Source organism: Orbicella franksi, chromosome 4 (assembly GCF_964199315.1).
Source record: "Orbicella franksi chromosome 4, jaOrbFran1.1, whole genome shotgun sequence".
NCBI classification, from domain to species: Eukaryota; Metazoa; Cnidaria; class Anthozoa; order Scleractinia; family Merulinidae; genus Orbicella; species Orbicella franksi.
In genome coordinates this window covers 31,184,718-31,209,916 of record NC_138148.1, presented here as the reverse complement: position 1 = coordinate 31,209,916, position 25,199 = coordinate 31,184,718, and the positions used below count along the sequence as shown (strand labels likewise).

The following is a 25,199-nucleotide window of genomic DNA, read 5'->3' as shown; positions in this document are numbered from 1 at the left end:
CAACTGTTGACATCTTGAGTATCATGTAACAACCTAGGCCCTAGTTTTCAGCCCACCCCTTAATCAAAGGGCGATTTAATTAATTTCTATCGAAATTTGGAGCCCTTCTCAATTGTTTACCTAAACGGAAGAATTATCTGAAATAAGCGGTATCAATGAAAAGGTCTGGTCTGAGAAGTACGGTGTCATATGTTGGCGCAAGTCTGGACCGGAGCAGGCAAAATCACATATTTTTGTCTTGAATAGGATAAGAGGTTCACAACCCGACCCACATTTTCGGAAATCTTCCTCTAACCGGGCATTCATCTAAACCTCCCAACGAAACGAAAACAAGAGAACTTCGAGATCAGTCACAACTTATGATATCATGTTTTGTGTTAACATCTGTCTTCATCCGCAGAGGTTACACAACAATTATCACGATCTATCAGCGGCCGATTGATTCATAGCTGACTCGAGCCATGATCACGCTGAATTGCCAATACGACCACATTCAAGCCTCTACACACACCCGCACTCAATTCCAAATATACCTAAAAACGTTAACGCAATGCTTTTTTTCAGTGAATCAGTAGTGCTAATGAGCTTAAATTCGGCTTCTGGAGAATTTTCCTCCAGGTATTCTGATCACGGAAGCTCTTACTTGTAACGCACAAGGAAGACAAACTCGACACTAAGACGAGGATAGAAACTGTACGTGCGGCCCTGTTGACCTCTACTTTTATAGAGTCGCACATCTCTTATTGTTGTCATTTTCCCGCCGAATTGGAGTTAAGATTTCGTTCACTTTTTAGGTTTTGAAAAAAAGACCATCGAATAATGCGCAAATTGACACTTGTTTCTTATGTCACCATGACGAGGTCATTCTTGCGTGTCCGGTGATAACAAATGGAGGTGGGACGTGTTCGGATGTGCGTCATAAATACATGGGAGGCAAAATAAAAGCTTGTGTCGAAGAAGAGAAAACTCTTTCGACCATTTCAATCCCAGTGGACAGGAGTGCTATCAGAGAACAAAAACAATACAAAGTTATTAAACTTCAATCAATCTGGTCTAATTTTGCGGCTCACGATCGCTGGCGTTGGTGGGAAAGATGTATGCTAACTACCTAAAGCTCACTGTAGTTATCGCGAGTTTGATGTTTGTTACGGGGTTTATTGCCTTGATGGTCTTGTCTACAACTAAAGTGCTTCCTGCTCAGAAAGGGTTAAACTTCGAACAAGCGACTTGCCGTGTAACACACAGTGAAATATCATGTGCAACAAGCAACTGCGGCGATGAGAGTAAAGACGTTGAAACTTCTCGATGTCTTAAAGTTTACGTGCTCTGTGAAGATGACAAATCCATAAACAAGAACAGAAACGTTTCCAACGACAAACAAATCGGGTATTTGCTACGAAAAGATGTGCATCATTTGAACGACAAGGTAAAACTTCACACGGATTTCTAATAGTATTATAAATATCATCGTGTCCGGTTCATGATAATTTAGATTTGCAAACTTTTATACGCAATAATTTTTAAACCTCTTACAAAACCTTCGAAAATATTAATTATTAAATAATACCTGGAAACATCTACAGATTTCTTAATGATCTTTCTACACCTTTTTGCCTCCCTTCAACGAATGTTCAACATTAGGACTCGAGGCACGTCTAACGTAACAGTTGCATGCAATATTGCACCGTGTCACAGCGCCTAGAATTGTGCAGATGTGCATGCAAATTTATATGAATGTCACTCTTGTTTATTCGAGCTTTATTGAACTTTCTCACGTGACCGGAATGCTTGACTGAACCTGAAATAGCGGTCTCGTGCACGACAGATTTAATATGTTGAAACTAAGCCTTTTTCAAGAAGACATCAAAAAGCGAAATAATGAGAAGAACAGATTGATGATTTAACGTGAACAAGAGTTAGCTAGAGTTGTCTAGACGAGGCGATTTTTAAAATTAAAAAAAGGGAAAACGATCCGAACCCTCGCTCAATTGACTTCCTTGACCTTCTTCAGGTAGTCTCATCAACACACGTAAGTTCTGGTGTGGTGAAAACTTCTCAAAGTTTCATGCGAGTCGCCTAGACTCATTTCTTTCTCCGTCAGCAGGTGATGTCAGTGTGCACGCTTTCTCAGCTTGATAACTCTTGTTCAAAACTACTCCTGGTCGACTGTCTTCTCAATCCTCTGATTAGATTTAAGAGTAGCGACAATGCAATTAAGTCAAACTGATCCATATTAAGTGAGCGTGTTAGTCACACTGAATGTTTTTGATAAACAGTTTCCTTCAAACATGCGAAGTTTATTTCAACCTCTCAGTGAAACTGAAATACAATCAGTGTAAGTTCAATATAACTCAATATAAGGGACCGCCCAGTTACAGTTTAGTCTTCAGTAACAAATAACGAGTTACATTTTTTCGAGTACCTGCGTTGCAGCCAATTTCACACAGAACTTCCAATAGACCATATCGCTCCCGTAAATTTTTGTGAAACACACATGATAAGCCTCGTTGAGTTTTCGTTGTCGCGTGAACTAGCAGGCCATGGGCCAGGGCAATGAAGGATGTTTATAAATTTTCAATGTATTTTTAATTCAGTAATTTAGTTTCCTCAGGACAGAATTGCCGATAAACCCTTTTTTCCTGTAAACAAAGTTAAATGTTAGGTCAGTAGTTCAATCCACTTCCTGTAATAAATCCCATACTTTCCGCATAATACAATACGTTCTCAATACCATACTCTGAAGGTAGCCATCATTTTCGAACGCTATATGTCAGAAATCATAGCTCTAAAATTACTAGGAGAGAAGTAATGTAGTTAAATAATATCATTTAACAGTGATCTCTGCCATCGTAATATCCTGGTTTACTTTTATTTGACCCCCAAATTTGCATTCGTCGCCTTCTTCTTAAAACAATCGCCAGTCTTTCGAGGGGCTCGTGCGACACGCTCGCTTCGCGTTCCTCTCACGTGATCTCACTCATGAGCGTGTAAGAATGGAGTGTGAATAAATAAATAAATAAATAAATAAATAAATAAATAAATAAATGATAACTAATAGATATCTGACATATGCATGTCCACAATTTCTTCTTTCCAGTGTTCCTATGAGATTGCTCCAAATATCAGCCATTCAGACTCAGACACCAGTCGAAAAAACCTGGAAGAGCTTCAGCAGCAGAAGGGGAAGCCTGGATCGACATTCAAGTTCTATCGCAATCCTAAAGCCCCGGATGAAGTGGTTTACGAGAATCACAGCAAAGAAGAATACAGACATGTTGTGTTACAGAGCGTATTGTGGCCCGTTGCTTTAATTGCACTCTCGATTTTGATACTAATTTCGGCCATGTGCTTTTGGCCAACTCGTAGAGAGTACAGGAGAATTCCATGAGTTATTACCGAGTAAAGTACATTGCAGTTACAAAAGGGTCTAGGTATGACAAAAGTCAGTGGCTCAACCAGCTTGTTAGTCCCAGGCCGTCACAATTCAAGTAAGAAAGAGAAAGGCAAATATCAAGACAATAATGTAAGCAAATACCAGATACAGATACAGATACAGATTTCAAAGGAACATGTTGATCGCTATATGAAGTTTATTATGTTGTTGGAAGAAGACTTGATATCAATCAAACTTATTTTGGAGAGGCTCTATGAATAACAATTTTTCGTCAAGAAACTTTCAAACTCAGGCTTCACAGGGTGAATCTATAACAGATATCCAGAGAGCGACTGAGTTATATTTTGTTAGGGGTTCTTATTTCTAATTCTTAGCCCTTCCTGGATGTGGTGCATCACGAGGAATAAATATTTGTAGCTTTGGTAGTTTGTCGACGCATTTGTTATTGCGTTTGATAATTCGACGAAGAGGCGACGGTTGGAAATGATACTTTTGGAATTTGCACGGCTCTTAAGTCATTAACAATTTGAATTTGGGGCGGATCTAGGGGAGTTCAGATCAGTGGAACCCCATAAATTAAAGAAAACGAGACATTATAACACGTTGGCTTGGTCTCAGAATACCGAAAATCCCATTTCCTACAGGAGCTCAATTTTAAAAATGTTCCGAAAGAGGATGCCAGCGGACCCCCGTAAAGGGGACGCCTTCGGCGTTCCGTATCCCGATTCCCCTACTCTAAAATCCCGTATCCGCCCTGGTGAATCGAAGTTAATAATTTCTAAAGTTAAACCCAAGTTAAAAAAAAAAAAAAAAAACGAAAACATTAATCTACAGTTCCTGGATGACGAACTTTATTCATTCTATTCGTCTGTCCACCGACTTAAAGGGGAAATCAAATCAAGGTTTAATCATTTTTCTCAGTAACAATGAAATTAAAGGAAAGATGATCGATGGATTTTTGCCTTAACTATCATATAGTCTCTTTCTTTAGTATCGTGAGCGTGACGATACGTCCAAGCAGATTGTGTTTGTGAAGTCACTAAGTTTCTCGAACTGAATACATCTGGCATCGTGCGACTGAAATTGGAAGATTTTCGCTGGATAATTTGATTAGAAATGTTTTCTCTTGCTGGTGAATTACCAGGGTACGCAGCATAGGTATTCAACCATGATTCATCGGCGCCCTGTTCGCAGACCCTCTCGGTTTGGGTAACTCTATTTCTCTTGCGCCATCTTCTTCCTTTCCTCTTTTCTTCCTCGTCTACGAACGGGATAAAGCTTGGCACTTCCTTTATCGACGGAAAGAGTACTTTATTACTTTTGTTAGGAGGTACAAAATCAGTCGTCAATTGCCTATTGTCTTTTGCGGCGCTTGGGAAGACAATTAATGGAAAGACAAGTTTCTCTCCATTATATGAGTCGTCTGACAAGTAACTGTTTCTTTGAGTCAAGTTTGCAACAGTATCCTGGTCTCTCAAGTACGTTTCTTTATTTAGAAGCCCCTTTGCAAAATTGTCATGTTGCTCTCTTCTCGTTGCTTTTTCAGCTGAACAATCATCAAATAAATTCGAGTGTTTAGTCGACTGATCCGTCTTTACATTTACACTCAACAGGGGTCTTGATTTGAGGTCCATTTTAATTTCCCTCTTGTTATCAATGATCGCTCTCTTGGGTTCCGCGTTTTTATGTCTGTAATATATTTTAGGATGTAAATTTCGGAAAGGGTTTTCCATTCGTTCCATATCAGTCTGTGATGAAGTTTCATCCATGAAGATGCTACTGTTTTCGTCAGATGAATGAACCTTTATATCAATCGTTCCTGAAATTCAGTTCCAAAAAGTGATGTTAGTAATTAATGACAATATTCAAAATATGGCTCTTAAAGACATGCGAGCGTCGTAAGTCTATTGTAAGATCGCGAGGCGAGCCATGTTAATCGTGTAGGGACTCCACTTGGAAAAAGATGTCAACTTTGATTCCCTCGAGGAAAAGTTAGAAATTAAGAGGTTATAAATGTGTGCATCCTTTATCTAATACTCCCCACAACTTCGTTTTTAAAGAGAACTCCAAATAAACTATTAATATGTAAAAATTGCGACATCCTTTCTAAAAACGCATTCAACCAGTCAAATTATCAGAATAGCATATCAAACACATTAATTTATAGTCCGGTGTGTGCTATTTTGTCTTGACGAAATGATTGATATTTCCGCCATCATGAGAGACGTATATATATACAGATAGTAGAGTTTAATATACGGTTGGAATAACCGACAACAAGTTGATGTTATCACAAGTCCATGCAATAAGGTTTTGACGCTGAAGGGATATTGCTTATAAAGTCTCTCATGTGTGCTTCTGCATCTTAGCTATTACCGAAATAAACATGTGCCTTTACTTTCAGAAAGGAAACGCAAACATTTTTAGCCTTCGTTTCTAAGACTTCTTGTCGCGTTTTACGATGTAACCCTTGCTGTTCCTTACCCGGTAAATATTTCGTGTTTTACTCTCTCCGTCTTGCTGATCATGAAAAACAGGGGTCAAGAAGCTCTGCCAAAATGACAGAGCAAAATTTACAGTACTATTCTATGTAAATGACGTTCAACCTTGCCGTGAAATTCACTGTCGCACTGATTCAAAGGGAGACTCGACCTTCTTTCTGTTCAGTTACATTGATTCTTGTACTACCTTGGTTTTCTCGAATGGTTGTCGACGGCGAGTGATGTAAGTAACAACATTTGAATTTTTCCAGCGAATGATACAAACTCACCGTTTCTCCGCATCGTCTTTACTGTCGTGTTTCCAATCGACTGCGACGCTAATTTCGCCAAATATCAAACATATAGGCACTGCGCACTCTAAAATGCCCTGCTGTTTAAATTCTGTAGCTTGGAAACGCCTCTGTTTTGGCAAGGTGTGCAAATATACGTTCGACGACATGAAGTTTCCTTTTCCACAGAAATTAATCAAGCTTTTTATGATAAGTGTGAATAATTATCACTTTGGTTCCTGTTGACGGCTCAATTTTATCAAAGCAGCGATCAGTAGTTGTGCAGAAAAGAAAAGATTAAAAGTCAACGATCGATTCTATTTCAAAGGAAAGAAAATGGCACGCAATATATAGAATTTGCATATTCCACTACTTTGTACTCAGCGATGTCTACAGCTCATTTGAATCTCAAGGAGCAACTTCAAATTACAAGAATATATTGTTATGTTTTGCTCCTCGCCATGGTGAACAAATGCATTAGTGGCCAAGACGTGTATAGGGACTTTTTTTCGCAAGTTTTGCTTAAGTTCAAGTCAATAAACAACTGTTCGTTAAGCCATAAACTTGTGTATTTAGAATCCCCTAAAAAGAATATACACTTGGCGAAAAATTGCTGAATTTGAGAGAATGATTAAGATAAAGAAAACATAATTTAACTCATCATCGAAACTGGAATATTTCTCAACACGTTTGGTATCCTAGATTTTGTTTATCACCCAGGGCCATGGGCAATACGACTTGATATATTTTTACATATGACAAAATATGAAGTCGCGTGAGTAATAACCAGCGATCCTCAAATTAACTTACTTTTTCATGCTGCCGGTAACTTCCAAACATGGTGTAAAAAACAAATCAATAAAAAATGTGGGGAAATAGATTTAGACATTAGCAAATATGCCTAAAAAGGAGGGGAAAACTCAGTGCGTACAGTTTGGTCTGTTAGCCGCATTGTTTAAGCCGGTATTCGCCATGTGAGTGAAAACACCTCGCATCTTGAGCTGACCCACCTAAGGGGCTTATTTCAAAACATCAATTCTCCTAACCCTATTAAAAGCCGATTAAATTATTAATAATTTTATTTTATCAAATCATGGCCTGTTTACTTATTCTAATTATAGGGAGAAGTTGTCCTTTGATCATTGTTGTCAACTGAAGGGGCTGAATAGAACTCTGTGCTTCGGGCTATTTGTGAGAGCAGTGTAAGCAAAACTGTACGCTTTAGGGCTTTCATGCTGACTCCTTTCTTAATTTAAAGCGTTAAATAAATCGATACAGCTGTTAAGGGAAAGTTTGTCCTTCAGAAGTGCAAAAACTTAACCGACATTTGCAAAAGGTATCATGATATGGTTAGTGGTAGCTTAGAGTTGTTTGAACAAAGTTTACAGTGTTTCAGTCCAAAAGAAGCACACACAAAAAATCACAGAAATTTATGATTTGCAATTCAATCGTTCGGAAAAACTGTGAGCCTCGATCAACCAGCCCTACCCATAGTGCCTTTCGGTATTGTCCCGAAGGCTTTTACACTGTTTAAGAAAAACCTTAGTCAAAACAGCTGTAAACAGATAAAATGGTCCAACAAGAAATGTCAGGCCACAGATATCATTTGCTGATCGAGAAAAGCGACAAGTTAATCACTTAACCTCGAGTGTTCTCTTGGAAATAATTTCCGAGCATACATGTGTGACATACACGAGGAATCCGATTGAAGACGATGGAGATTCTTATAGCGTCTCCACGCTATCAAGAGACGTCAATTAACTTTAATTCGGCCTGGGAGCGAGGCCTAAAGGACACAAACAAAGGAAATCGAATAATTAATGAACATGTTTACTCGTGTCTCTAGTTTGTGCCTCAAGACCTAGGCAATAGACTGTCATCATATCTTGACCTATAGATAGGTACTTACACTTTGTTTAAACACGCTTGCTTCGTCAGCTATACAAATATACAATAAAAAGAAAGACAGCTGATTTCTACAACCTCGCTATCAATATGAATTTTTCTGTTGACAGTAGCATATTAATGTCTCTATAGCAACAGTATTTTACCTTGCACTTGGTGCACGAGAGTCCTTTGTTTAGCTGACAACCAGATCAACAGGAAGAAACACCCTTGACTCAGGTTTATCAACTCACAGCGGTCTTATAAATGAGCAATATCAAACACTTGTGTTTTCTTAATAATGTTCAAGTAAGAGCGTGAAAAATAGTTTAGTGATCGACCGTTTGCCATGCACCAAACCACCAGCAGTTCTTCACATGATCGAGGTAAGCTACCGTATTTAAGTATGACTATTCTGCCTCATAGAACCGGCGACAATTTTGGTTTTGAAATGAAAATTCCTGGTTTTCACAGACTAAAGCAAAAACTACTTTAAAATTAGTTTAAAATGGTAGCTATGTTAATTAAACGTAATCGCGCAGCTTTTATTTGACATTAATCATTTTAGGATCTAGGCCCCAGTGAGTGGCTATTTTACACAGACAATGCCTGTCCTCTTTCATATAACAATCTCGTTTGCTGTAATTTTATGACTGCATTTCAATTCAGTGGTGTGTTTCTAACTCAACGTAGAATTAAACAACACAAGGTTCCTATCCAGAGTAGGATTAATATATTCATTTTCACAGATTAATATCAGTACCATGTTAATTAACCTTTTTTAGATTATGTTAAATGTTCTCTGGGTTCTTGTGGTTGGCCTCCTGAATTAATGAAGCACTTGTAGAAGGGAAGTAATATTTTCGGCGCCGATTAAATTACGAATCAATTGTTACGTGGGGCTAGGGGTGGCCATAATCGTTATGCACCTCTCCTAATATGCCTAGAAACCTTCGCCTTGATTAAACAGCTAGTGTGTTCTAAATTTTAGTAATGCCATAGTTTTTCTTGCTTATAACTACTTATCAGACTTTCTTACTCCGTCTGTATCGAACACTCAGCCCGTAACCATCATTTGATTTAACCTAAGTGCAATTCCGTCCAAAGGAAACAAAATTAAACTATCCAATTTATGTTAGTTTTATTAATTAATGACTTGCTAATACGTATTTACAGTATTTTTGGTTTTTCCAAACGCAAAAGCATCACAGCTTAATAACTTGCGTCAAAAGCAGACGTGGTAAGGTGCTTTAAGTAGCGTCTTTTGTTCAGTTAAAACGTTTTCTAACAAACAATAATACTGATTATCAACATCGCTTCTGCATCTGCCTGTTTCTCTAGTGAAAACCCGCATTCCTGTATTTTTTTTAGAACAGTAAGCAATCAAATGTTGATAAGCTGTATTGGGGAATGACTAACGACGACGAAATATTGATTACCCATCAAACTATTTTCCCTCTCAATTTGTCATCATTCTAGAATTATAGCCGCAAAACCATCGTGCGTCATTTAAAAACACATTTTTGGACTGAGCAACCTGCAATATCCCAAAATAAACGCCGTCGTTCCATTAGCCTCCATTAGCCTCCATTAGCCTCCATTATCTGATTACCCGACAACTAAATTAAAACTCCCAAACTTTTCGTTAACATGTTATTGTATTTGTCCATCTTCAGTCCCGGAATTGCAATGAAAAAGAACAAGTTACCCCGGACTGAAAACATTTATTACAAGATGAACAGAAACTGTCAATATTTAAATATTTAAGAACACCCTTATACGATTAACAGAAACATCAGTTCAACATCTTTAAGAAACTCACCTCTAGGATACAGGTGACTTTTTGTCTCGAGGCGCCTTTGATCGTAAATCAGTTCGTGTGACATCATCATGAAAATTAAATTTCTTAATTAGTTAGAGTCATTTGTGCTTGGTAGGACATGGCTGTGCTGTGCAGTGTCTTCGACTCCCTCTAAAAACTGAGAAGGACTCGGCTTTGCTCTTGATTTTAAGGTCAGTTTTCCTTAATATGAATTGCTCTTGATTATAGTTGTAATCTGTGGTTACTAGGCAGATTTGACAAGTTTTCCTGCCTCCTAACAACCGCTTGGATAAAACAAGAGTGAATTATGTATATGACGCAGTTAGTGCTATGCAAGCTTATGCAACTCTCAGTGAACGGAAATGATAAGCTTCCTATTTACATGAGACGGCACTGGTTTCTTCATTTTTCGTTTTTGGTAATGATAGGTAGTTTTCTTCTTTGATTTTCAAAGAAGATATTTCTTGATACAAGAATCGCTACTGTTACTATATGACAAGTGCAGCAAAGCCAAACAGGAACTAATTATCCTTCAATATCAATTTACTTCAACCCCACGCAAGGAACCCGCAAATGCGCACTTAATGATCGAAATACCGCTAAGACAAAAATACCTTGGTACGGAAACCGTTCGTAACGGACTGATTACGTCACACTAAACTACATGACGTTAGTTGACATCCGGGAAACCATCAGCAACGGAAACAACTGGATAGATAAACTGATGTTGCCATTGAGGTGGTGGTGGAGGAGTGGGGGATTTTATTTTCGAGGCGGCGTTGAGTATTTTTACATTTCCTTTTCTGCACTCTCACTTGGCTAGGAATAGCAGCATGTACTGAATTAGCACGTGACGTGATGTGACTGAGCCAACACGGCAAGTCTGTCTTTAAGCTCAATTAACTTCCTAACGAACTGATGAACATTGAAACGACATTAGCATTTAGTGGGAGATATGGGGCTAGAACGAAAATAACTTGTCGTGGATACCCGACATAAACAAATACAAAACTAGTAAAAGTATTTTAGACCATAGTTGATAAGACTGCAAACTGGTCAATTCCTCGTCTTACATTCTTTGGACTCAAGATATTCAGATCAACAGATGGTAATACGAGGAGCTGTTGAAAATAACAGTTTTCGAGCCTATGTTCAAATCTCTCTTTGATATTGCGATCAATAAAACAACCTCGATGACGTAAAAACGTCGCTTTGAGATCTTTGAATACCACTTCAATAATAACAAGTCATTTGTTTTTGTAATAAAGAATTGTATTTTACATGCTAAGGAAATAGTTTCTGTTCAAATGCCGCGTTAAATCAACTCTGGACAATTCGCAGCTTGAAAGTAAATATTCCATGTTCATCCCTATGTATTGACCTCCAACTACACCATGAATGCAACAAAAAGTGATATCTTTTCAAATGTGCTAGGATTCTTACTCAGGCATCCGTAACAATGAGCTGTTCATTTGTCTTTAACAAAGGCCTATTCATTGTTTACAATATTGACGTTTTAAGAAAACAAAGGAACATTTCGTTTCTCGATATCAATAAAGTTTACCTGTGGAAAGTTTTTGCAGTGAGCTCTCCTTTCCTGAACGAAAAAACCTTATGGACGAAAACTCTTAAATATAATTAAGTTTACAGTCTGTGGTCATTTTTAGTGAGATCCAAGTTATCGAGGGTACATTTCGTTGGCGATAATTACAGAAGTTATTGTTCAGTTCCTGTTGACAAGTTAAAATATGCTAAATCTCCAATTTTCATTTTCTTTTAGAAGTTACAGAGTTTTTTGAAAGTTTTGTTTATTATGTGTCTCTTTGTTTGATTTTAACCTGCATAAACCGTTTATGTGAACAGTATGGTCTTATTAATGTATGATTAACAGTTTCTTTGTGTAAATTTTTGCACCTCACAACTGAGTCTAGTCAACAATGCAGCACAAAGCACGCGTTTCTGTGAGAGTCACTGCTCGCGTTGTCAATTTACAGTATAACACAGCTTAAAGTTATTTACCCCCACGGCGCGAAATAACTTCCAGAACATTGTATAACTTCTGCAAATGCATGCCTTTTTTTACCATCAACATCTTTAACTGTCTGATAATTATGGAGCGAATAATCATGATCTTGCATGTTATCAATAAGTACATATTTTTACACCTAACAAGTCTTGCAAACGATGTACAAATAGCCCTGTTTGAGAGAGCCATTGCTTCGTCAATGCAAGTGCTGTACAACCTTTTCCAAGTTGTTGACAATCCTAAACAACTTAAGAACTGACGCGAAATCTATACAAAGTTCTCCAAACGAGAGACTAATAAAAGACTACCGTCAGCTGGACCGATTTCAGACCCGTTGTGTTGCGCAGGGAATCTCTTCCTCCTCAGAATGAGATTACTTCGACTGTTTACATAAGTCCTCTGATTAGAGATTTGACATTATGTACAATCTTTGCGATGGTTAATTCGCGTTAATACCATCATGTTCCGCCAAAAATTCTTCGTTGTCGTAAATTATGTTCATATTAATATCTTCCTTTGGTGATATGCCATTGCGATGAAGCGATGGAATACAATTCGGCCTTTCAAAACGCTGCCTTTCCAGCTCTAAAGGAGGGAGATTCGTCGACAGCCGGGGAGCTCGAGGACCTTTCTTTGATGAGTCACTTCTAGCACTTGGCGATGACTCTCGGCGATCGCGCGGAGAACGATTTCTAAGTTCAAGCAAAGGTGCGTCGCTTAAAGATCTCCAGCGATATCTAGGACCAGTGGGATCATCAGTCTTTTCAGGGTTTTCCAGTTCTGCAGGGCAGCTTTGCCTCTTTGGACTGCTGCTCGGATCAACACGTATTGAAGGCAAGGGGTCGTTCGGTCGAGTTACCGAAGCCTTTCTCAGTAACACTTCGTCAAAATGAACATTGGAATCATTGACATCTTCTTCTGCACGCTTTCGTATTATTTCAAGCAATTCCTTGGTATGTTCCTCAGTAGGTCTGTTGCGTAACGCTCGGTTTTGAATTTCTTCCGTGTTCCTCATCTTAATTGTCCCTCTCGCTACGCTTGCAGCAAACTCAGTATCCGAAAAGGATAGGCAAAGGCAAACACCAAACACGATCTTGCTATGGGAACGATCGCGGATGACTCATAAATCCCAGTTTAACGTATTGTTTGTGAAATTATATGTTAAATGCACTTAGAAACTTGCGTCAAACGACCAAGTATGACTCTGCTTCACTGAATTTCCACAGAAAACAAACGTAACTAGCGACAGCGGTTCTGGTCAATTACTAAAACCAGGCGGAGGCGGCCGTTCAATAACCAATATCACTAACTACAGGAAAACTGGCGAAGGTAATTAGGAGAGTCAGGAAGCTAATGGTTGGCTAAGTGTGACCTCTTATCGGCTCTTTGTTCCTCCGCCTGAAGGGGTTTAGAGTAATTAATTTTCAGTTATGCTCAGAATGAAAATTGATTATTAAATGAACACAGCACAATAGGATTATACGAGATTTATTTAGCGCTGTTCTCTATAATTGTAGCTCTAACTAATAGCTGGGCTAAGGCCTCAATTTCTCGAGTAATTTGACAGTTAGTAAAGATGGTAAGATTGCTTATACATAGGACCTTACTTGACCTCCAAAATATTCAATAACCTGTGACTATAATTAAAATTTTCCGAAGGTTCGAGAAAAGTTGGTTTAAAGGAGAAAATAAATTGATACGGTCTTACGGCAATTGACAACAAACGTTGACGAAATGTCGCTCTCAGTTATAAAAAAGCGTTAATTCAATCGTCTCATGATCATTGACTACAGACAGTTAAGATATGGCTAATTAAAATGGAAACTTCATTTATGACAAAACATTGAACTCTACAAAGGCACAACCAAGGAAGTGAGTGTAATTACAAATTAGGAATGAAAGCCAGAGAACTTTTCTTTTTGTCCACATGAGCTATGTTATGATAGTGTTCATTGTGGTATTTCAATTAGCCTTTTAGACTGATGTTCATTATTTTCAGAATCTCGCCAACTGCAGTGCAATAAAGTTCTACCGTAAAAAAGCTACTAAAATTTGACAAAGTGTATTCCTTAAGAAAACAGTATTTTCAAAGACTGCTTGCAATAAATTTTGCCAAGAGGCTTCCTTTTCAGCCTTTTGAGAACAAAAAATTTGTTCAAGCTTTGTGCAATACAATTCACACCTCTTAAAGGTGTTTATTAATCCGTTGAGCAACGTTTTCACCTTTGTTTGCGTAGCACATATATTTAGGTAACTCTTTTGTGATGCTGATATTTCCTGCCTCTTTATTGCTATATCTTCTTTAAGGACGTTTACACAAAGCATACATTAGCATAGAGACTCGCCCGTCTGAGAAAATAACCGAACACAACTGGAATACCGGCACATGCCAATCAAACTGAGAGAACTTGACGTCTTCATTGTGTTCAAATCTCCAATTGTTGTGAAAAGTAATTAACTCATGTGAATTTGGCAATCGTTTTTGTGTTGATGTAGTAAACATTCAATAAAAGTCCACTAAGTTATTGTCTTTTTGTACGCTACTTAATCCAGTTATCACCGCACAAAGCTAATTCAGGATCTTGTGGTGCGGTCAGTTATTTGGCGAAACTTTCGGCTGAACTTTTTTCCATGGTCATATATAATTCAGCTCGCTTACCTTTTTGGAGCTGTCCCTCTGCAACTACTGAATTATCATTTAAGGGATTTTTTTCTTTGCGTTTGATAACACTAATTAGAAATAGAAGCGGCACTGGCTTCGAAAGCTGATAAGGTCAGAGATACTTATAACTACTAGTTGTTTCGTGGTCTTGCGGTAATTTGTATTTGGCTGCGTGACCAAGAGGCCAAATGAATACTCTACAGCTAGCCAATAGCATAACGGATCGGTAGAAATTCAATTAACACGGGGCACAGCACCTAGCCATGCTACATTTCTGTTTCCAGTGGTTTACTCTTACGACACAACGAACGAATTGTCATTTATTTCAGTAGAAAGAGTGTAAGCCAAATATTCATTATAATATGGCAAAGGCCAAGAACGTTTTTTTTGTTTGTTATATATATTGAGAGTATTTCATTGGCATAAAAAAGCATGCATTTCGATTGAATATCATTCGTATTTTTGGTGTAGACTCTTGAGAAAGCACGAAGGTTTTAAAATTGCATTTACTGAGTTAATTTTACGATACTCATTAAACGAACGTCAATTATGATACTGCTACTGAATCTTGTTATTTTACATTTGTGCAGATTTCCTACAGTAGCTATTATCACAGAAATTAGGACTATAATAGACTTAAAAAACCTAAATGTCTCCAATTTTTCTAAAACATTATAACTTTAGTTGCTGTCAACACTTTGAAACCTTGTCTTAAAATTTACTTTCTACATTTATTTACCCTGATCATTTATTCATTTTTTTTAGTTCTGCTCTCGTTGTTTTGCTTTATTCAGAAGTAACTAAAGGTAACCGGAGGCTAACTCGTAAACTTCCCAGTTATTTAGCCTGCAGGCTCTGTCGACTGATATTTGTACTTTTTTAATATGTGTGTGTGTGTGTGTGTAAGTTAGATATATGAATTGTAAGTACAAGAGCGGATAAAAGTTGCTGTTAAACTTTGCAAGGAAAGAGGCTCGACTTTACTAAGTGAAAAGAAAATGAACTCGGCTGAACGGCCGTTTTAATCAGTTATACGGCCCATATTCCTAGGAGTCATCATAGGTCTGTCTGGGGATTAATTAAGAAATTCTGAGGTGGATTTGCTTCAGTTAAGTCTTAATTCAGTCAACATACCTCTCATATCTCCTCAGATATTATCTGTTGCCTCGACGTCTTAAATAGGTTCACTTGATGCTGAAACCGACTCTTGTAATTTTGTGGTTAGTGCTTAGACAGTACACTTGATCATATGTCAACTAGGATTATGGAGTGTACTATTGCTATAATATCTACACTCGAAGTCAGTTCTAATTTAATTTGCTGTCAATGCCGCATAATCATAACAGTGGCAGCTACAGGTATTAATTGATCGACCTCTTGAACAAGTAACCAAGGGTACGGTAAACGGAAAGTCTGACCGCAGCACCTAGCGACCATAATCTTGTTTGTCGCGATCATTGATGCATGTACTCTGCCGTTTGATTAACGAGAAATTCCCTCTTAGTGTTCTCTAAACATTCTTATGACGATGGTATTTACGGCCTAATTTTTTGTATGCTTCAGACTGAACCCTGGTGCAAAACTTTTCTCGCACAGATGAGCCATAAAACAAGAATTCAATTTACACGACCTGAATGTAGATCAGTTGTAATATTTGCAAGGGAGCAGCACATGATCGATGATGCCTGATTGTCCATTCGTCTTTGTTTCCGTATGTCGAAGAATTTTAACAATTTGTTTGCGTATGGATAAAAAGATCAGCACATCAAGGCAGCATAAGCTGAATTATTTCGATTGGGGCTTTCGAGCATAGATGATTTAATGAAAAGTATGTAATAATACAAGTATATTACATGTTACAGTAACTGACAAAATGAGTCAAAAGTGACATGAAAATGTAATGCAAAGTGTCATTTCAAGTCATAATTGCCAAAGTGATTACATTTTTTCTACCTTCCAATGCAAATAATTTTGTATCTGAGGTGCAAAAGTTTCTTGGTCATTCATCTTCAGTCGCTAAGGTGTTTTAGTGTCGCATAGGGGAACCGGGGAGTAATTTAACCACCACTAACCAATGGAACATCTGCGTGCAGAGACTTCAACATGAGCCGAGCTAAATTTAGTCTGTCCCATTCGAACATTCTACACATCTATGACCTGCGTAGTTAAGCAATTTGAATTGAATTGCATGTAGCCAAGCAATTCAAAAATGCCTCAGGGTTAGTACAAGAGGTGTAACAAAAAAAACGCTTCCGTGCGATCTGATGCTCTTTTTTAGAGCACCTGATCGCTGCAATTCAAGTAAAACAAGAACACTTTAACTCGAAAGAAATTGTCTCCAGGCTTTAAATAACTTTAAACACGCGCAGGAATCCGCAGGATCCATGGATCAGTAATCGCGATAAACCATTCAGTGGTCGCTAGGTGCAATCTGACGGCTTGTTTTGTACCCTTGGCGACCGGTTTAAGAGGTCTGTTATAACTCCTCGGTTACTGCTACGTGGGGCATATCAGTATAAACAACAAGACTCTAGCCTGATTGAGTATAAGTTATTATAGCAATAGCACAGGCACCAATCTTCTATCGATATCTTTACTCGTGTACTTCACTGAGCTCTAACACGATAATGACCAAATTTCAATAGCCCGCCCTCGGTTTTAGAAATGGGTGAGAGCAGTTGGAAACGCAATCTGTCGATTAGCTCAAAGCAACAGAGAATTATACCCGCTATGAGAGGTATGTGTTATTGAGTTTACACCTTCTGAAACAAATCCATTACAGGATTTTTAATTAATCCTCAACGGAAGAATGGTCTATCTGACCGATTGAAATTTGCCGTTCAAAGTTTGATAAATAACTGATCCAAAGAAGGCAAGCCTCTTTCGTTACAAACGTTATAACCACTTGGGAAGTAAGGTACAATCTAGGGGAGGTCTTTTAGCTTGAATACAACAGAATGCTAGTTATGAAGATAATAACTTAAAGAAATCAATAGATACTTGGTATAGCACTAAGCCGATGATGACATTCAAAACCAAATACTTTTGGTCAAGGCAAACATCCACATTGATCAAAATCAAAGTTTCGATTAGACAGAATATAGTCCTTACTTCTATGATAATAACTATACTGTAAGAGATTTGGTTCTAAAATTTTTTAAATTTTTAAATTTTTAAAAATTAAACCGTAAGTAACAACGTAAAAAGGGGAAACTGTTACTAAGGAAATAGTTAGTGAAGAAACTGTCTTCACTGAGAAAACGGACTTAGAAAAAAAATTGCGTCCGTTTAATAATACCTTGAAATTGTTCCGTTAACTCAATAATGCATTTTAAACCTGCGGACTCTTCCAAAAGTCTCCTCCAACAATGCAAACGTTTCATCGAAACAATAATTATGAAGTAAACTTACGATTTTATGCCAAAGAAGTGATGAAATACCCTAAATATATGTTAGAAAAATCCGCTTCTTCGTTCCCGAGCGTAATTTACAGAGTTCATTGGCACTCAATTGTATGAGTTCGATGTTTTCAAAACACTTCATTAGCCGGGCCGCAGGGACGTATGGGTGGTTATCGGTGTTATAATTGTTCTGGGCTTTCGTGAGCTTTTGTTATACTGACAACAATGGATACCTGTTACAGTCAGGGTGAAAGTATTGTGTGTTTCTGCAGTGTATTTATTTAAAATCAAATCAAACAGATTTGAGTCTCCCATGCTGTAGATCTCACGCTTACTCTCCTAAATATTGCTCACAAAGTTTTTGAACGAGTTCCTAAATAAATGCGATGTATCGCATATTTTCTTTTCTATAAAACTCAGACTATAAAAAAATTTTAGTTTAGCCCTCTGGAAGACCAGTCAAAAAGCATTATGGATAAATTTAAAATATTATGCGATGACTTTGTTTATTGGTGACGTTAACGTCAGTGAGGATGTTTTTTTTTTTTTTTCTCTATCCCTCTCTCTCTCTCGTCGATTCTTAACTGACCCATTAATGGAATATAAAATAATTCTTCCTCTCATATTTGCGCAAGCCGACTGTCTGGACCATATTTAAATCAGTAAAATTACCGAAACTGTCTACCAAAAGTGAATGAGACTAGAATATATTAACATATCGAGAGATTTCAAGTAGTTTCAAAGGAGCTGAATTTGTATGGAAAACTTTGTACACCTTAAAATCCAAATATCTGACCTTGCACATTTTAATGCTAAACACAAAAAATATCACAATATTAATATTGGCAAACGTAATTAGAGAGCCGACCATGCACCTTTCTTAAACATTTGACTTCGACCACTAAAAATGTTTAATATGTCTATTCAGTACGTTGGAGAAATTAAAAAGTATATCAAGTATTTCAAGGATGGGTTTAGGCAACTAGGATTAAATTGAAATTGTCACTGGCTTTTTAGCTTCTTCTCTGTTCAATTAAAGGCCATTTTAAGTTTGTCACTATATATAATGTAGTTCATTTCATGCCATGAACGTCAGCACAGTAGATCGTTATTTACCATTGCATTTGTCAAGTATTATTCTACGAATTCAGTTTTTTTCTAAATTAGGAAATCTTGCCAGATTAAACGACGTCTTTCTAAATGCACTCTTTTTTCTTCAACTCTAAAACGCCAATAAGCAGTAAACCGGCAATAACAAAGACATAACCGCTGTGATCAGCCAATTCCAGTTCATTTGGCTTCAGATCCATTATGTTACTGGATGTTAAGTATTAATATTTGAATTTCTTGGCACGTAGGCAAATACAAATTAGCGCCAAGACCACGAAACTACTAGCTATACTAAGTAACTAGCTAGCCCAGTGTTATTATATGTGCATAAAACAAACAGCTGACGAAGTGTCGCTTCAATGTGTTGTCAAATATACCGGGAAATATTCAGTCCATAAAAACATTATCATACAGTTTTTGAAAGACGGCTTTGAAGAAGTAACCGAGCAGAATAATTGCGTAATTTTCAATCGTATGTTTGCCACGTCATGGCCATTTCCACAACCATAACTAACTTAAAATAATAGAGGAAAAGATTTTATTTTCTTTCTTCTTATGCATTTCGTTTTGAGGACTGGACAGGGTGCGGAAACTTGGAAAGTTCCCAAAAACCCCTGAGCAACTCGCGAATGCGTTGCACAGCTGAGAATTCAGTAAAACCGGACTTGCACGGAAAAATAACTTAAAATGGACCAACAAATATATTCTCTTAACAATGTCAACAGCTTATCAAGCTGAATAAAATAATGCAACCTTTTTATACTGGGTATATTTTTTGCTCAAACACCTCCAATTCTCCAAACAGACATCAAAACAAGTGCGAGCCAATCAAGAAAGATGCTTAATGTTTTATACTTTGAAATGAAAACTTCCAGACACCAAAAACAAAAAAAAACATTTAAGTACAGCGTTTCAAATATCAGCAAACACATTATAGTGTATTACATAAACTGGACCGTTGCTAACAACACAGTTCTGGGATCCAAGGAAATAAAGAAGACTTAAGCTTACCATAACAATAACGCTATAACACAAAGTAATATAAATAATCAATCTCTTAGTTTGATATCTGAATTTGTGTGGATTGAAAAATTGTGAAGTATAACTAAACCCTTCCCAAAGGACATCTTTTCGTTTCCTTCTTCCCCCCCTAGAAATGGCTTTCATTTTAATTTTCGGAGTGAGTAATTGAGTGTTGTAGAGGGGATTTATTTGCATGTAAAAAGACTAACGTAAAATAAATATGCAATATATTTTCCAAATTGATTTTTCCTTAGCCCTGAGGGATTTTTACGAATATAGTTTTAAAAGCTTTTTCTTTACGCAACAAAAGCTGAGTCCTCGAAAATAAAGTAAACTTTTAATATTCACATCTAGGGTAACTCTAGAACTCAGAACAGCTGCAATATAAATGCCTTGTATAAAAACAATAACTAGTCAGTGCTAAAACCAGCTTTTTCAAAGTCACAGCAAGCCCGGAACTCGGTGAGGAAATTAAAATTTCTGGTGATGATAGCCAAAGAGGAATACATTCTTTTATGAACGTCAAGTTTTTTGGTGAGAGTAAGTAAAACGTAAGTTAGTATAGCAGACTTGATATCAGTTTTGTTTTATCATTCTCGTAATTATTTTCCACGAAGCAGTCGTTAACGTGTTAAAAGTTGCCGTGCACAATGTCAATGTATTAACTTTAAATGGATTTTAGTCACGGAAGTTTTAGGAATAAGATAATGAACCAACGCTTTGCTGGTTAATTGTATAAAAAGTGGCTTTTTGCGCTCAGTTTTATCGTCTATTTTGACTCTCGCTCATGGTCCAACGGATTTAGAATAATGCAAAACACTGCACGCTCCAGCGGGAAACATTTCACAGTGTTTACCCCAGCCATAAGGCAAATAAGCATGTCTACCACTGCTCAGAAATATCGTTACAGTCGATATTCATTCAATACGTTTGACGTTTGACGTAAGTGTACAGTGCAAGCTGTGTGTTATATCATCTCGTGCAAGTCCTGATTTTCTAAGATTAAGACCAGAGCAGATCACTCTTAGCTTTAAATCAGAGTTCAAAACTATTATTTCACGAAAATGTAGTATTGAATGAATGGAACAACACATAAACGTAATATTTTCCGTTTACTGTATCCCAGTTTTATATCACACCATACCATATTTCCCAGTTTGATAAGTTCACTTGTTTCGATAAGAAAATGGTTATATTTATTAGTCACGACACAAACATGTTTTATCCCTTCGTTTTTATTTCAGCTGGTAATAGTATTTTATTTGAGTTCGACGGATATCACGGTAATTTTTTTTTGATGCGAGCAGTTTGGCGTCAATTCAACAGAGCGCATTTTCCTATCACATCTGTTCAAGGAAAGCCGACATCGTCATTTAAAATTAACTCGTCAATATACACTTTTAAACCATTTAAAGTGAAAACATGACTTGACAAATATACCTCTTTTATAGCAGTAACATTGGCCGCATGCAATCGTCGGCAGTTTTGCCCTATGATAACAACGAAAAGTATAATTTGTATGGGCAACAGGGGTGCACTAATTTCTGGAGTCTCCCATCAGGTGGCCAAATAAAACAGATACATATTTTGTTATTCCTGCCTCAAAAAGTCCCTACATTTTGCACCGTTTCCGGCTATTAAGTTCCACTTCTATTCTTCACAATTGGAAAAAAAAACTTTTTACTGTGACGTTCTCGAGATAACATTTTAACCTGCAGGTTTTACTATCACTAGGAAATCGGCGAAAACCGATATGAAATTTTCATTGAAAATGTTATGCAAGAAAATGATATATATCGATAGAATATATCCACAATAGGAACTATTTGGCAAGATCCGGTCTGGTTGATCACCATTGAAAATGCTGCCGGTTGGACGACGGATAAAATATATTGTTGCCATAGTAGAATCTCTAGTTAAAAAAAGTCTCGCACGTTATTTTGTCCTAGTATTTCTCGCCTTTTTTCAGAGCTATTTGAAAGGAACAAAACTACTTTCCACGCAGCTGAAAACTTGTCCCAGCTGTTAGCGAACATTTTGTTTTTGCTGCCTTGATTAGCCGATGTCCCAAGGCGACAGTGTTTGTAAACAAAACTCCTGTTGCTAACGAGCAAGGAAGATTTTACAATATTGACACTGGGATAGCAGGCGATAGAGTCTTTCCACATTCGAAGCAGAAATGTCAAAAAATAGACGACGCTTTTCTTGATACAATATATATCACGCGTGACTGTCCAAAGACCACGTGGTGTTTTGTTGTCTGAAGCTCCGTGAAGTCACGATATATTTTTTGTCAGTGAAAAAGTCACAACAACAGCACAGCAAGACATGAAAATTTTTTGACTTTTCATCTTCACCTTAGCAAACTATCGAGACTGCCAGCTCAAGGATTAAACACATTTTTTTCAAGATCTACACGAGGTAAGACCAAAATTTGGCGTAGACGGCGTGGCGGAAAGAAGAAAATGGCCGTAGGCTGTGTCGCGTGTGAATTTTTTTCTTTCTTGGATAGTTAATTAACGCGTATCGCTGCAGCTATTTTCGTTTTGCACGTGTTAAGTCCTTATTACGAAACGAGGGGGGGCCAAAGATAAATGCAAGCCTCTCTTTGAGAACGCGAAATTAAATCACACCCATTAATAAATTGTATTCATTTGTATTCGCTCGCGCGCATTACGGCTTCAAACAACGTGGCCTGACAAAAGCCGTGAAACCACGCGAGAGTGCAAATAATTCCGCTTTGAGCAAACTAAAACGGACACATAACGCAAACAACGTTTGCTTTCAGCGTAAAAACGTGGTTGACTTTTCTGGTAAGTTCTTCCCCCGGCGGCATGTGTGCTAAATGGATGATCTTTAGTTTTCAAAATGATGCTTATGTGTCCCCGTTTCATGACGTTACTATAACTACAACTCTCTATTCGTTACGCTCTGCAGGTGAGGCAGAAAGGCTACAACTCTCCCCCATGAAACAAACTCAAAACGACGAAGACGCGAATGGTGGAATGGCGTCTACGACACAGTCCTATCCGCGACTGCCAAGGAAGAAAACGCTTGAACAACAAGCCGTGGTCGACGAGATTCTACAAGTCGTGGCTGATCAAGGACGACGAATGTCGCTTTCACAAACGGACTACAGCCTTCAAAAGCGAATAGAGTTTGGTTTAAGGCGCCAAAAAAGACTAACAAGCGAAGGATCGAGTTTTGATGACTCAAGTTCGTGTGCCAGTGGGTCTGATCTCTCCACTTCGCCTCCGCCTTCACGGCATAGCAGTATTTCAAGTTTTTCAGACGAAGGCAAAATGTTTGAATTTAGTAGCCGGCCACGGACTCTGCCGCCGCTCAACCGGAGCAGAACACATCGGCCCTTCAGACCGACGCCTCCGAAAATCGACTTTGACGAGGAGAGAGAAACGGACTGTGCAAGCAGGTTATCAAGACCAATGACTGCACGCGGGCAACGATCACGCCCTCAAAGAGGTTTCACGTTATGATTCAGAGAATTAGCAATAGTATAGAGAAATTGCCATCATCATATTTTGTTCATTGATAGCGCACAATCTTTTATGCGCAGAAGAAGTATTTTCGAACTTTTACGTAGAAATTCGCTTTGAAAAATGTTGCGCTCAGTTAGTGTCGCAAGGAAAGCCAACATCGGTGAACGTAAATGTGGCGAACTTTGAAATTCATCAGTTGAGAATATTACGTCTATACGCCAGATGGGGCGGCAAAACAAGGTTTATCAGCTAAGCTACTGTTAATACACAGCAAGAGGGATAATCGGAGGGGAAAATAATCCCGAGAACACTGCTGGTTAGTGTTGCGGCTCAGTATAAGTACTATATCTAAAATCAAGCAAATATCTTTTAAAAGTACATACGGCCTCAAGTCGTGATCAGACAGACGAGGATAACAGAGAATTTTTAAAATTCTCCGACATTTCTAGAAAAAGTCAGTTTATTAAATAAATGCCACAGAAAAATAGCGGGATCAGGAAAAGAGATTTTACACTAAAACTGGACAAGACTACATTTTTGCCATTGAAAACCATCACCCACCTGTAATGGTTTTTACTCTCGACGTAATGAAAATGCAATTGTCGGTCAAATAATAGAGAGTTTCAAATGAATTTATTGCAAAACATATCGATCGATCTCATTTGAAAGAAAATGATATATGTAGAATCATATTATATAAATAGAAGTAGATAGCAAATATTCCTTTTTGCAGGCTAACTAAGAGCTATATTTATCCAAAAAATACGAGACCAAAATGTTAATTTCTTCTGATATTCTCGGAATAATATTTCGCCAGTAATTACCTCTTGTAAATAGTCCGCAAATGTTAAAATAGAGAGAAAGGTTGGCTAAGGGGCAAAGCAAATTATATAAAAGGCTGTAAAAATAGAGTAAAATACTTGGTGTCAGTAAATTATTATAAGAATAAAACTTGATCTAAAGCGAGTGTTGTTTTGAAAATCAATAGCGATTTGAATATGCTAAATATTTGCTTAGTGAATTTCAAGTTTGTTTAAGTCAAACGTTCCTAGTGTACTATTGCGAGACTTAAAAGATGAACTGCCTTCAGAGCACTTTACTTTCATAGGAAAATAAGATATTTACGACATATACAGGAACATGTGAAAAAGGCCTTGATCCCATTTGAAGGCGTTAAAATCGACATTTAACGATTAATCTCAGGCACATTGCCAACGAACGACAAAGCCACTTTCCAAACTCAAAACGTAAACAATAAAATTAGTTGTGTGAACAATAGTCTTTTGGTAGCGTGGTGTTCCAGACTGTTCGCTAATTGTTTTTGCTCAGCGGTACCAAACAATTATTAAAACATAGAAATTATTGACTTTGAACTTGCTCTTTCCAGAAAATTTATACAAAAATAATCTTCTTTATCTTAACACCAATTCTTTCGGTTGGTTAGAGAATCAGTCATGGACTGACTTAAAACCTGTTCTGTCTTCACAAAAGGTTGAAGTGGTTATGGGTTTAATTCGGCGTCCAAGCGGACCCGGCAATAAAATTTTCCTCTGCTTGAATCGAGTCACAAGTTGTGAATAGACTTATTCGCCATGCATTGTGTCAAAGGA

At 37.6% G+C, this 25,199-nt stretch overlaps 3 protein-coding genes and 1 pseudogene across 8 annotated transcripts in view; 3 read left to right on the top strand and 1 right to left on the bottom strand.

The window, feature by feature from the left end:
• Positions 1 to 25,199, top strand: part of LOC145483960 (brevican core protein-like) — a 174,000-nt pseudogene that overhangs the window by 107,554 nt on the left and 41,247 nt on the right. The gene's annotated exons all lie outside the window — the stretch shown is intronic.
• Positions 17 to 4,174, top strand: LOC145483946 (uncharacterized). The gene is made up of 2 exons (XM_081462521.1): positions 17 to 1,426; positions 3,098 to 4,174. The coding sequence occupies exons 1-2, from the start codon at positions 1,094 to 1,096 to the stop codon at positions 3,386 to 3,388; spliced, it is 624 nt and encodes a 207-aa protein (XP_081318647.1). The 5' UTR covers positions 17 to 1,093; the 3' UTR covers positions 3,389 to 4,174.
• Positions 4,274 to 12,329, bottom strand: LOC145483943 (uncharacterized). Of its 2 annotated transcripts, none has more exons than XM_081462518.1 (2): positions 9,871 to 12,329; positions 4,274 to 5,213 (listed from the first exon to the last, which is right to left on the bottom strand). In XM_081462518.1, the coding sequence occupies exons 1-2, from the start codon at positions 9,938 to 9,940 to the stop codon at positions 4,327 to 4,329; spliced, it is 957 nt and encodes a 318-aa protein (XP_081318644.1). In that variant the 5' UTR covers positions 9,941 to 12,329; the 3' UTR covers positions 4,274 to 4,326. The 2 variants fall into 2 exon arrangements, with proteins under 2 accessions (XP_081318644.1, XP_081318645.1); XM_081462519.1 differs by lacking the exon at positions 9,871 to 12,329 and adding an exon at positions 6,165 to 6,471.
• LOC145483947 (uncharacterized) lies at positions 8,382 to 23,882 on the top strand. 4 transcript variants are annotated; one of them, XM_081462522.1, is made up of 2 exons: positions 8,382 to 8,434; positions 23,030 to 23,882. In XM_081462522.1, exons 1-2 carry the CDS (start codon positions 8,398 to 8,400, stop codon positions 23,584 to 23,586), a joined length of 594 nt encoding a protein of 197 aa, XP_081318648.1. In that variant the 5' UTR covers positions 8,382 to 8,397; the 3' UTR covers positions 23,587 to 23,882. The 4 variants fall into 4 exon arrangements, with proteins under 4 accessions (XP_081318648.1, XP_081318649.1, XP_081318651.1 ...); XM_081462523.1 differs by lacking the exon at positions 8,382 to 8,434 and adding an exon at positions 20,082 to 20,632; XM_081462525.1 differs by lacking the exon at positions 8,382 to 8,434 and adding an exon at positions 22,432 to 22,513.

What these genes read in the sequence shown, in the direction of transcription:
- LOC145483946 (XM_081462521.1), top strand. Translation starts at nt 1,094, where the DNA reads ATGTATGCTAACTACCTAAAGCTCACTGTAGTTATCGCGAGTTTGATG. An exon ending in TGCATCATTTGAACGACAAG is followed by an intron (nt 1,427 to 3,097) that starts GTAAAACTTCAC and finishes TCTTCTTTCCAG; the next exon opens with TGTTCCTATGAGATTGCTCC.
- LOC145483947 (XM_081462522.1), top strand. Translation starts at nt 8,398, where the DNA reads ATGCACCAAACCACCAGCAGTTCTTCACATGATCGAG. An exon ending in CAGTTCTTCACATGATCGAG is followed by an intron (nt 8,435 to 23,029) that starts GTAAGCTACCGT and finishes TACGCTCTGCAG; the next exon opens with GTGAGGCAGAAAGGCTACAA.
- LOC145483943 (XM_081462518.1), bottom strand. Translation starts at nt 9,940, where the DNA reads ATGATGATGTCACACGAACTGATTTACGATCAAAGGCGCCTCGAGACA. An exon ending in AAGTCACCTGTATCCTAGAG is followed by an intron (nt 5,214 to 9,870) that starts GTGAGTTTCTTA and finishes ACTGAATTTCAG; the next exon opens with GAACGATTGATATAAAGGTT.